Below are 13,655 nucleotides of genomic sequence, written 5' to 3'. Positions count from 1 at the left end.
GGGAATGTGCAGACTGAGGCTACTAAAGCAATAACAGTGACACTCATTTGGTCCCAAGGACCTAATTATGCTCTGCCTCCTGTCTTCTCAGTCTGTGCTCGGGACCAGTGAGAACTGTGTTTGAAGCAATGCAGTTTCCGTGCACTGGCATCTGCTTCCTTAATCTGCTAACGACCGCCTTCAGCAGGCTCTCAGCTGAGGGTTGGAGAAACCACACCGGAGACCATCACAAAATCAGGTTAATTTGCTTGGCACCCTGTGAATCAGCAACTCGGAAGCTGATGGCAGCGAGCTGCCCTCCCTGTCTGGCCTACCTCCTCTGTCCTCTCTCACCACCCCAAACGTGGCACACTGTTCACAACCATGCGGGCGTACCCTGTGATAACGGAGCCTGCCGGGTATCAAGTGCCACATGAGGTCAGGCTTCAGAGCTGCAGAGGACATGCATCCACACCCACCCTTCTCTGATGCGGGCTCTGGCGTGGTAAATTGTAACTGTGGTGGTTTCCACCCTTGTCTTTAGCTAGGCATTCTCTGAAATGTTTCTGTAGGCTCAGTTTGGACAGATAAGAAAAAGAAAACAAACTGGCAAGCAGCAAACATTCTTGGCATGACTGGTCTTTGTATGTGCTAGCTCACTTACCAGTGGCACCTCAACAGTGATGCAAGCATGTCACAGATGAGGTCAAGCCAGTAGCTGCTAACCAGCGCATACTGGTTAGGGGAAGATCTGAGCCTCTCTGCTTGCAGCCATCTGTGCCTTAAACACTACACTTCTCATATTATGATGATGCTTACTACGCATTGACAAATCAAATTATGTAGAAGCCGCAAACTCTCAAATCAAAACATAATAAATGGGACCATACAAATATATGTATTAAATATGATATTATTATATAATATGGTAATATGCTGTTATATATAACATGGGATATATAACATGAAAAACACACACACACACACATATATTTGTTTTTTTTTCTTTTTCTTTTTTTTTAAGCAGGAATCTTTATTTTCACTCTGCCCCAAGAGGAAAATAATTCAGCAGAGAGGTTTACATTTGAATTTTCTTTTTCTTTTTAATTTTTTTCTTTTTATTATTAGTTACATTTTGTTAACTCTGTATCCCAGGTGTATCCCGTTCCCTCATTCCCTCCCAATCCCACCCTCCCTCCCTCAACTCCTCCCTGCCCCTTTCCAAGTCCACTGATTGGGGAGGACCTCCTCCCCTTTCATGTGACCCTGTTTTATCAGGTATCTTCAGGACTGGCTGCTAAGTCCTCCTCTGTGGCCTAACAGGACTGCTCCTCCCTTGGGGGGTGGGGAGGTCAAAGAGCCAGCCATTGAGTTCCTGTCAGAAATAGTCACTGTTCCCCTTACTATGGGAAACCAATTGGTTACTGAGATACCACGAGCTACATCGAGCAGAGGTTCTAGGTTATATCCATACATGGTCCTTGGTTGAGTATATTGGTTTTTCTAAACAGGGTTTCTCTATATAGCCTTGGCTATCCTGAACTCACTTTGTAGACCATGCTGGCCTTGAACTCACAACGATCTGCTTGCCTCTGCCTCTCTGAGTGCTGGGGTTAAAGGCATTGTCCTACCATGCCCAGATGAGACCAAAGATATTTTAAAGCTAGAATACACATAAAGACAGAAAGAAAAGTACAAATGATGGATAATGAATGGGACCCCAAAGAGAGATGAATTATAGATTAGTAGAAGTAAGGAGGGCTTGTCAGACTCAGTAGTGTCTGAGATGGACTTTTAGGGACAGAGTCTGTAAGGAGGTAGACAGCATAGATGATGCCAATGAGAGAAATGATAATAGCAGAGGATCTAACATGGGGAAACAGTGAATACGCTTGTGGGTGGCTGTTAGAGTACATTAACCAGAGGCGCTTGCAGAGAATAAGGTTAGAAGGTCCCCTGCCCCCGAGATATGGGAGACAGAGCCTGGGATGTTGGTGATTAAGTCAACATGGACAGGTAAAGCTCAGTGAGGCTTTTCAGTGAGGCAGGAGGCAAGACAGACAAATCAAACAAGCATTTTAAAAGGCGAAGTTCTGTGGATGCGGAGGGATGAAAAGCCAGGGAGAGCCCCGGGAGGAATGACAGGAGGTTACTGGCAATGAGAAAGAGCCTGCACAGCCAAGAAAGGAACAGGAAATGATGTGTTGAGCAGACGCCAGGGATCCTGTCAGAACTCGGCATTTACTCGCATAAGGAAATTGTATTTTCATCTTAAAAAGTGAGCATCTGAGAAAAGAGTCATGAGCAGAAACAAGAGGAGTTGGGAATTTTCATGGAACCTAGGGAGCTTACAGTTTAAGGAGCCTAGGGATTTCCAGGACCAGGACCAGGATCAGGAGTGTGATGTAAACAAAGTATTAAAACTACAGGCTTAGGCTTCACCAAGGCAGCAGGCATAGTCAGGACAGTGCTTGGGGATGGCTTTCTTCATGGCAATATATATATATATATATATATATATATATATATATATATATATATATATATTTTAAGGAAGCCAGAGAAGGAGCTCAAGGGTTTCAGAAAGGGGATAAAGGGAGAGAGAATAAAAATGAAGTCAGAAATGGTTGCTTACAAATGGCATGTGGTGACTTGCACCCCAACTGCCTGCATTTTATATGGCGAATGTCCAGATGGGTGAAAGATCTTGCTGTCTGTTTAGATTTTTGAGAGAAAGCTGACATGTTCCATAACATGCAAGGGTGAGTTGGAGCACAGGAAAATCGATTCTGGGTCAAGCAGATCTCCTGTGGCCCCTGGATTTTTGGAGTTTAAGTATCTCATGGAAGTCAAACCGTTTAGGGAGACAGAGACCCCACCACACACGGAGCTGGGAGTCAGGGAGATTCAGAAACATCACCACACATAGAGCTGATGTGGAGCAAGTGATCTGCAGACGTAGTAAAACATATAAACCAACGATTAAAGAGAAGGAGGCAGTCACTCCTTCCATAGGGGACTCTTCAAGTTGGGACAGCAAGACATTCAGAAACTGGGGGAAGGTGGGGAGGATTGGCAGAGTGCCTGCACTGGCTCCTTAATAGTGTTTGAGTGACTAACCTAACTCTGTAGGTCAGATGATAGCTGCTACAGAAGTGAGCAGATTTAGAACTGTCTCAGGGAAGAAACCAAATAAAATGAAACAAAAAAACTTTCCAGATTACAGAACTATTTTGAAATCATTATATGCTATTTTACAAGTTAAGAACAGACTGCAATTGCAATAGAAAAAAAAATTTTTTTGACGATGGAAACGGATGTATTTACTTATTTATTTATTTCCCAGATTATTAGAGAAAGCAGTTTGCCCTCTCAGGAACAAAGAGAAATATTCAGAACTGTTACACCAGCACCCTCTAGTGACAGAATAGGAACACTACACTGTTACAAACGAAGGATGAGCCTTTCAAGTCAAAATAGGTTCTTGCAAATTGGGTCTTGCAAGTGAGCGTGTAGGTCATGTCTTAACCATGAAACAGCTTTTTAGAACACAAAAAGTGCCAATTCTCACCATTGGACTCTGGATTTTATTAATTTACTTTGCCTTTCTCTGTTTTTTTTCACTCTATGTGGAACTGTCTTGTGCCTTCCGCCTGTCTTCTACAGATTAGAAGTGTGGTCTTTGGGAGAATGCATCCTGCCTCTGGCCAGCATTGTCATTTTCTCAGATTCTTTATTATCATCCACAAGAGTTAGGCGGGCTGTGTCTCAACTTTTTCATCTGAGAATGGGGGTTCTGTGAGAATTGAGGAGTCTTTCTTGGCACATAAAAGCGTTTTATTTATTTAGCCACGGTCATCAGTAGTAGGTCATTGTTATGGTAATTAGGCAGTTGCCTGTCTTTTGGCTGGCAACAGCCTGCTTAAGATATGTATGCCTGCCCCTACTGCTTTCTAGAGAACTTGTGTTTCTATTGTACGGTACAGTTACGGGCTTTACTGTGTGTAACGGAAGAAAATGCCTAATTGTTAAGGAACAATTCGGTCATCTGTCATGTTGGCCAGGTGGAAAACTCCCCTCCGCCTCATCCCACAATTGTCAGCTAAGCCCTGTCAGTCCTGATTTGCAAATATTAATTGCTGACCAAGCCTCCTCTGCTGTAGGTCCCCATTCTTGCGATTACATGCATAGGAGGCCAAAGTTGCCCCTAGATGCTTTTTTTTTCTTTTAACTCTGTTCACTCTGCAGTTCATCTTTCCTCCTGAGCTAGGTTTCAAACCAAGCACCTTTCTCTCTCTCTCTCCATGTTTTTTTGTTTTTTGTTTTTTTTCAAGACAGGGTTTCTCTATGTAGCCTTGGCTGTCCTGGACTTGCTTTGTAGACCAGGCTGGCCTCGAACTCACAGTTATCCTATCTGCATCCCTGAGTGCTGGGATCACAGGCATGTGCTACCACACTCAGCTACCAAACACCTTTTGAATGGCCCTGGAATGGCCTTCTGGAGCACTGCTTGCTGGCAGTATAAAAAACAACCCCTAGGCCTTTCACAACAAGGAGGCTGTTGCTCCTCCCAACCTCAGCCCTCCAAAGTCCTCCCTACAGCTAGAAAGCTGGTCTCCTGTGCATACCCTCCAGCTTCCCATCCCATCTAGCTCAGCTGGACTTCCTCCAATAGGCCATTCACCCTGTCTGGCCAGGCTTTCCAAAGTCTTGTACAAGCCTCTCTAGTCTTTCCTTTATTTCTGAAGGTATTAAAGCTACTAACTGACTTATTAATAATCCTTTAGATTTTTGAAGGCACAGAGTTGTCTTATTTATTAGCAAAATGCATACATTTAAGTAAATATTCACTAAAAGCAAGACTGAACATGATTCATTTTAATAGCTGGAAACATAGGCAAATCATTGATTAATATTCTTATTTGGGGTCTTGCGTAGTTTAAATCTTTGGATCTTTGCATTGTAGCATCATCCGGATTTCTGGGGTTCAAGCCCAGCTTCTTATTCCATGCCCCAGGCTTTCATCTCTAACTGAAAACAAAACAAAACACCAAACAAACCTGTAGTTCCTATCACACTGAGCATATGGACGCTAAATGAATGGACTTTTGTAAAGTGTTTTAGCACATGGCACATGGACAACGCTTCATCAATGTGTGTTTTTACTTACACATGATTTAGACCATAAGAGAGATTCCATGTCTTAACAGTCATGGTAAGCAAGTGAAACTGCTGTGTGTCTAATCTGAGTCTTTGATACCACATTGTACTTTTTGGTAGTCCATCAATAAATAGGTCCTAAATGTAAGTGGCCCATTACTTGTGCTTTTTGTCCTGGTCTTTAGGTATTATCTCCCTTGACATTTCTCCCCAGGACACACATAAGCTTTTTGCACATGGTGGCTTTTGAAAGTTCCTCATCTAAGGCTTTGCAAGATGGAATGACCAAATGAGAAAAATATGGCGCCTCTCCCCCTGTGGCTTTGCAGGTGGGCTCTCAAAAGTTCTCGTGGGGAGCAATTTCTGCCATAGATTTCTGAAAGGAAAACTGCCCCTGCTGATGTCCAGCAATTCGGCTTTCCACTGAGAAACCTATTCCACAATATATGGAAGCATTTGTTTAGAAATGACTGCAGCCCAGGAACCGAGGACAGGCCAACTGATTGCCACGGCCAGGAACACAGCTGTGCTTGCCTTTGGAGACCAGGGAAGACTTTGTTTTCCTTTTCAAGAAAGCCTCATCATAGTCTCTTCTTGCTAAAAGTTGAAGCCATTTTACATTTCCATTCACATTTTTTTTTCACTCATTCACCTACTCTCGCCTAAACTGCCAGTAATTTCCATTTAGTCTACTGAGACAATTCATGTAAGGAACATTTCAAAGCCAACATTTTCCTAGTGCTAGGATTTAATGCGGTGGAATTATGCAAAGCTTTCCATGTTTCTGTGGATTTGAATTTGTGACTGCTCTGTGCTAGATTGGGGGGGCTCCTGAAGACAGGCCATTTGGTAGCCATCCTGGCAATCTTTGCATCTGGTGCCCGAGCTGCCATGACCCCTCTTCTTGGATCTACTGGCAAGAAACATACTGGAGCAGTGGGAAGGGGCGGGGCTATTGTTCCTATATTGGTTTTAGTTCTTCCTGCCTCACTTCATGGGGCTGGAGGCATGGCTGAGTGTGACTATGACCCAAGCATTGATGGGTAGAGGCAGGCAGATTCCAAATCTCACTGGCCAGCAAGCTTAGACCAAACTAACCTTTCAGTTCAGAGAGAGACAGTGTCTCAAGGCAAAATGGCAGAGAACAGTAAAGAAAGATTCCTGATATCCTGTTCCTGCCTCTACACTGTCACCCACACACTTATGTGCAACACACACAGACACAGACACAGACACAGACACAGACACAGACACAGACACAGACACAGACACAGACACAGACACACACATGAAGTAGAGGGAGAGGGGAAGGAAGGAAAGACTAATAAAACATTAAAAAGTTAGAATTATGCTAGATAATTTTCACACGTAATTCTTGTTTGTCCAGAAGTGAAGATGGGGACCTTTTATAGGTGCTAAACTTAAGGGAATGTTTAACTGGTCAGTGAAATTACAAAGACGTAAAGCTAGGGACAGGGATACTAGACACAGAGATCTTCACAACTGTAGTTTTGTAAGCCAGAGACAGAGCTGGCTTGTAAGCTCTAAATTACCTTCAAGTTTACACTCTCTGCATCATTTTTATCCCATATAAGGGAGCAGGGGAATCTAACCTGGGGTTTAATCAACCTTGTCTGTGGAGCCTCAGTGAGTTGGAAATTCCTTGTGAGGTTTGGGATGAGTTTGGGAATGACTAGGGCACGAATTAATAGGAGGAAAATACATATATTCCAACACTTGCCTTTTCTTTGTGAAATGGTATGGGAGGGGTCTATGCTTACCTTGAGCTCACTGCATGTTCTTTGCTCTCCCATGATAAAAGCCAGACTATGTAGCTGGGCGGTGTCTAAGGTTTGGATGTTAGGCTAACAGAAAGCACCTGGAAAGGAGCATGGCCCCCAGCACAGGATCATTTGATGAGTTGCCTCCCTTCCTGCAGAGTTCCGTGTGCATGTGTGTCCCTCTTGTCATTGCCACTTAGTCCATAGTCTCTTTGAAAGCACACAGACTTTTGAGGAATGTGATCTGGTTTTAACCCATCTCTGATTTTCCATACTGTTTCCCTCTTCTTCTTTTTTTTTTTTTTTTAAACCCCAACAGCCTCACACACTGCAAAGTGCATAGGAAAGTTAGCAAATATTTTTCCAAATGAGTAAAAAAAAAATATGGATTTTGGATCACTCATGATTGGAATGCTTTATGACTATACACTACATTTAAAAAACATATTTATTTATTCTTGCTTTTCCTGTGTGCATGTGAGTGCACATGCCTGCATGTATAGATGTACATCATTTATGTGTCTGGTACCCGTGGAGGCCCGAAGAGGGTGTTGGTTCCCCTGGAACTAGAGTTGCAGATAATTATGAGCCACAGTGGTGTGGGTACTGGCAACCAAACCTAGGTCCTTTGCAGGGACAGCAGGTGCTGTTAACAGCTGAGCCAGCTCCCCAGTCTCCAGGCTAGAGTACGTCTACTAAAAGTTGTGCCAGGGAATCATATGAAAGAAGAAGTAGTTAGTATGACCTGGAGAGGACAGGAGCTCCACAAGGAGAGCAACAGAACCAGGGGTTCTGGGCTCAGCGGTATTTTCTGAGACTGATACTCCAACCAAGGTACATTCATGGATATAACCTAGAACCCCTGCTCAGATGTAGCTCATGGCAGCTCAGTATACAAGTGGGTTCCCTAGTAATGGGAAGAAGGACTGTCTCTGACATGAACTCAGTGGCTGGCTCTTTGACCAACCCCTCTCCCAGGGGAGAGCAGCCCTGCCATACCACAGAGGAGGACAATGCAGCCAGTCCTGATGAGACCTGATAAGCTAGAGTCAGATGGAAAGAGCGGAGGACCTCCCCCATCAGTGGACTTGGAGAGGGATATGGTAGGAGATGAGGGAGGAAGGGTGGGATTGACAGAGAATGAGGGAGGGGGGCTACAGCTGGGATGCAAAGCGAATAAAATGCAATTAATATAAAAATTAATTAAAAATAAATAAAATTGACAATTAGTGAACACTAAAAAAAAAAAAAAAAAAAAAAAAAAAAAAGTTGCTGCCAGAGGGACCCTGCAAAATATTTTCCTGCTGCCAACTTTAAAACATTCCTTGCCCCTTTCACAAGAAGGTGAATCTTTTGGGGTTTCTTTTTAACAGAGAACAAGAACCCAGTGGACTTTTCCAGACTGCAGATTTTAGGGAGTTACTGAGAGTTTTATAACATACAATGTTAAAAACGATTGAGTATATGCCCAGAAACCTTTTAAGTCATGGTTTTTTGCAACAATTTCATGTGGGTTCAGAAACTTAATAAACAGGCAATACAAACCAGTTGTCATTCTTTTGATAAAAATCAGCTATCTGCAATTAGTATCAGCCAGACACAAATATCGTCTGTGCTTTGGCTGCTCTGTGTCACTGAGGAGCCAGGCAGTGGATTAGTATGATGGTAAAGTTTCACAGAAGGGACACAGGCATGTGACTAAATGCCACTGAGCAAAGGCCAGCGAGAGAGAATGGTGACCAGCCACCATTTTTGTTCTGGCCCAAGGCCTCATACACTCACATAATCGAGTATGGTTGAAAAAAGGTGTTAAGGTTTCCATTCCACAAACGATGTGACAGTCCGGGAAATAAACCCAGTGAAAGTTTTCAGACATACTGTGTCTGTGGGGGTTTTGTTTGTTATTTTTTTTATACCCTGGGGTCCCCAGTCAAAATTCTGCAAGTCCTTAAGATGGGTATCTTTGCCACTTGTTCAGTTTTCTCTCCTTCCTCCCTTGGGTTGGCAACAGTGAGCGCTGCTCCTCCAGCTGGGAAAAGGTTGAAATACATGTGAGGCGGAAACCCAGAGAGGAACAGGAAGAGTTTAACTTACTGCTCACTGGGAAGTGATGAGTTCCTTGACATCGCTTTTGGTGACAAGTCATAGTCGCTGTCGGATCTGTAGAGGAAGGACTCTCTGCGTTGGCTGTGCCCAGGGAAGGTGGCATGAAGAACCAGTCCAGAGGAAGAGCTGGCCTGAGGGTCCAGCGGGCTCCGACCTGGAGAAGGGCCATTTTCCACATCAAAGCTTAAAGAGAAAGTGGGAAAGTCTGGTAAGTCGAGAACTGTAGAGGACAGGTTAGGTACATGGAGATCTTACGCCCGGCAGGCCAGGCACTGCATGCCAGGCTCTCTGCCAAGCTTAGTCTACAGGGCAGATCTCGGCTGCCGTGCTTCCCGTTTTGTTCATAGGAAGCTGAATTTCCTAAACTTCACTCATTACTATTAATAAATAGTAACCCAGAATTTGGACCCAAAGGCAAAAGTCATGACCTTTCCCACAGCCTGAGCAACTGTCACAGATTCATAACGAAAGCAGAAAAACAACAAAAGAAAAACAACTTGTTGCTAATGAGAACTCCAGAGGAGGCCACCTCTGGTACCTCTAGGTGCCAGACACATGAGAATGATTTCTTCCTAGCTGGAAGAGTTCTTCCTTACATAAATATCAGCCTCATTAAAGACACAATTTGCATATTTCTGAATGTTTTGGGAACAAAGTGTTACCCTGAAAACGCTCGCTGTCTGATTAGAGGGGCCCAGCCTGTTATTTAATATTCATATGTAAATTCAGCCACATAAATGACTTAATTAATCTGATAACACCAAATTACTGTCCCAGGCTTCAGAGCTGCGGCTCTGGAGAAGAATGCCAGCATAGACTCTCACAGAAAAGTGTCAGGAAGATTCTGATCCATGCCCCTCACTCGGGGAGGGTGCCCGCAGGCCCACTGTTTTCCTAAAGGCTCCTATCTTGAGCATAAACAGGAGCCATGTGGCTTTCACGCCTTGCTTCTGCCTCATTCTGCTGTCACCCTGGAGCAGTCTGTCCTTCCCATGTTTGCTTTTTCTTTTTAAAGATTTATTTATCTTATGTCTATGAGTGCTCTCCTGCATGTACACCTGCATGCCAGAAAAGGAATCAGTTCACTTTACAGATGGTTGTGAGCCACCCTGTGGTTGCCGGGAACTGAACTCGGGACCTTTTAGGAAGAGCAGACAGTGCTCTTACCCTCTGAGCCACGTCTCCAGCCCCATGCCAGATGTGTGCCATTGTGCACACACAGCTTCCCTTAGCTTCTCTCCAACATTCACTGTTTGAGCCACCTGCCTGCCCCAGCTTCTCTCAGACACTCACTGTTCCCGGTTGAGGCTTTGCTTAGAGGTTGCAGAAGAGTCCTCCAGGGCATGAGGATGGTCTTTTATCCAGTTTGGCCATAAGACTCAGCTTCCTTTAATATTACCCAGCTGCCACAATCCCCTCAGGAATCCTAATCTGCTCTTTGGGTGTTTTTTTTTTCCTTGGTTTTTATTTTTATTAATTTTTATTTATTATTTATTTATTTATTTATTACTTGTATTTCTTACATTTACAAGGTGCTTTCTGGCATATTATTTCATTTAGTCCTCCCACCCCATGCAAGCTATATAATATGATTCCATTTCATTGAAGAAAAATAAAACAAAAACAAAAACAAAATACATCAATGTCTTGTTTATGGAAACAAGGTTTCCCTGTACTCATTCCGATGAAGGGGAGACACCCCCAGACCTTCACCAGATCTCTGAACGAGTTGATGGCAGCCAGTTCCATGTGTCCTGTTGCACTAATAAGAAAGTGTGTTAATCCGCCATGGTAAGAGATTCACACCAGGTATGACCGAGGCAATTCTAAAACTACGCTGTAGAAATGGGGACCTGGCTCTGCCAATAAAATTCTTTGTGTGAAAACACAGAGACCCCTCCAGCACCTATGTAAACAGCCAGGCTCAGAGTCACTCCCAGAATCCCAACACAGGAAGTACAGATGTGGATCCTGGAAGCTCCCTGGCTAGGTAGTCTTTGCACACCAGTGGGCCCCAGGTTTGCTGACAGATCCTGTGTCAAGAAGTTAGGCAGAGAGTTATTAAGAAAATCATCTAATGCGACCTCTGCCCTGTACAAGCGTGTATACACACGTGTTTACATGATCGTGTACACACATACAAACATCACACAAGCATTGATTGAAATAAGAAACACTGGGATCAAAGTTGTTTAAAAATCGCGAATTGTTTACTTCTAGATTGCCCATTTCCTATTTTTGATCCGCCTTCAACGATGGGCAACTGAAACCATACAAAGAACAGGCAGAACACCCGTTTTTCCCACGATATCTCTTTACAGCCTCAGGCGATTCGGGCTCCTCTCATCCTCGGTTCCATAGTGGCATGCTGGATAACGGAAGCCCGTTTCTTCTCTAGCAAAAGTTGTAGTTGGTATGTACCAGTTAGTCTATGACCACTGTTGAGTGATCCTGCAGGGACAGGAAGTGCCATCTTGAATAAGCCGGATGGAGGCAACAGACTGCATTGGAGCTCTCTGGAGCAGAAGAAGAAATGACGGAGCACAGGGGTATGAAGCCACCATAGAGACAGCTGATCAAAGCTGCTTTCAGACTCCATACAAATTCCCACGGGAAGCAGCACGCGGAGATCCCTGGGGGAAGGGCCATGCAGGTGTCACAGTGACCTAGCATGTACCAAGGATTACAAGACTGAGTCCGCAGCTGGACCTTTTCAGAAGCCCAGTGGTTTGGGGGCTGTGAGGGTAAACTTCCCAAGGCTTCAGGCAGCTGAGCAGTCCTTGGATTCATTTTCTTGTCGGCCTCCCTGGCTGGTACTTTGTAACAAGGAAAGCTATAATGAGACACATTGCAAGGGGGAAATCTCTACTAAATGGTTATTCTGTGGACAAGGATCCTTTGTGCCTCCCAAATCTTACAGAACCTGTATGTCCTAATTCTGTCTGTGAACTCTTCTTTAAAAAATAATATTTTATTTGTATGTGTATGCCTGTTCATACATCTTGCACCACATGCATGACATTTTTCCTGGCAGCCAGAAGAAGCAAGTGTAGAATCCCCAGGGAGTGAAGTTACAGATGGTTGTAAACTATCATGTGGGTGCTGGGAATAGAACCTGGGGCCCTCTGAAAGGGTAGCTGAAGCTCCTAACCACAGAGCCATCTCTCCAGCCCCCGGAGCCCTTCTTAATGGCAAAGAGGGAAGGTTCTTAAAAGATAAAACTTGGATTACCCAAAGCCTAAGAGTAGAATGAACTTCTAAATTCTATGTGCAACTGTATTATTATTATTATTATTAATTTTGATGTACATATTCATAGCCCTTCAATAATAAACCAGCAGAATACTTTTAGCAACAGCTATCCAGCCTCCTAGAAGCTCCAGTATGGGAAAAGGCCAAAGGATTAGTTTTGGGGATGCCAGACTGTTTATAGCTATGCTCAGTGCTATGATCAGCACTCATGTGATACCCCTGAGTATTTTAACTGTCACTGCTCTCTGTATCTATACCAGTAGCTTGCCAGGTAGGTATGGCCACCAACATTTAGAACTCTTTCCATGATGTTTCTGCTGGGCTCATCTGTCTTCTTTTCCACTCTCAGCCTTCCTGCTGCGGGAGGCAATGTCCACAAAACACTAGCAGGAAAGTGAGGCTTGGGGCAGCTCTGTCACTTTTACCAAGCACAGCTGCCAGATGAGCTGGCACTAGACTCCTCCCACACAAACACTTTTTTCCTCTTGCTCCTCCTCCTCCTTCTCTTCTTCTCCTTCTTCCCTGCCTGAACTCAAAAGGGAGCTTGCTGGAATTCAGGAGAAGTCGAGGAAGAGGTCTCTGTTGCAAAGAAGCTGTACCAGTGAGACAAATGGCCTTTCATAATTCCCTGGGGCACTGTTTCAAAGCAACCTGCACAGATGTACAGCTTCAGAACATACGTGAATCACTAACCAGACACCAGCCCCAGTCACAGCAAAATTAGTGGGAAGACATCACAATACATCCCACAGATCGAGAAAGTAGAGGAGGAAGAGGGGTGCTGGCCAAGAGGGAGACTGAAGGTAGCCTTAACAAATGAAATGAATATACCACACAAACTGAAATACAACCAGGAAGGAAAGTGAATGTGCAAAGGCAGAAACAAACACATCAACAGAACCGTCATTAATTTAGAGCCTTTTCTGTCTCTGCCTTAATCAGGACACACATTTCATCTTCATGCTTCTTTAGACTAAAACACCATTACACAAACAGTCTAAGAAAGCTCTACAAAACACAGTCAAAAGGAAACAAAGTATCCTTGCTAGTAGTTCAGTATTTTCCATCCAGACATGTGTATGGTGTGTATGTGGGCGGGTGGGCGGGTAGGTGAGCAGATGTGCATGTGTGTGTGTGGGGGAGGGGTGTACCAACCAGCACACAGCACACATACGTAGAAGCTGGAGGTCAGTGCTAGATGTCTTTCTCAGCTGTCCTCTGCTTACCGGGACCTTGTTGACTTGACTGAACTTCCGGCTGGTGAGCTAAAGGGCTCTGCCTGTCTCCGTCCCTCCTCTGCTCCCACAGTATAGTTACAGAACACACTGACTGAGGTCCATAACCTTCTACAGCAAGCAACTTGCTAACGGAGCTGTC

General features: G+C 44.2%; 1 protein-coding gene across 3 annotated transcripts in view; it reads right to left on the bottom strand.

The window, feature by feature from the left end:
* Positions 1 to 13,655, bottom strand: part of Pde4b (phosphodiesterase 4B) — a 511,900-nt gene that overhangs the window by 114,830 nt on the left and 383,415 nt on the right. For all 3 annotated transcript variants that reach the window (XM_060365982.1, XM_060365983.1, XM_060365984.1), the window contains one exon: positions 9,015 to 9,209. In XM_060365982.1, coding sequence (XP_060221965.1) covers positions 9,015 to 9,209 — 195 coding nt within the window. The remainder of the gene's footprint in view (positions 1 to 9,014; positions 9,210 to 13,655) is intronic.

The sequence above is a fragment of the Meriones unguiculatus genome, chromosome 12, assembly GCF_030254825.1.
Source record: "Meriones unguiculatus strain TT.TT164.6M chromosome 12, Bangor_MerUng_6.1, whole genome shotgun sequence".
Lineage (NCBI taxonomy): Eukaryota > Metazoa > Chordata > Mammalia > Rodentia > Muridae > Meriones > Meriones unguiculatus.
Note: the sequence above shows the minus strand (reverse complement) of the source record. Positions and strands in the feature narration are given on the sequence as shown.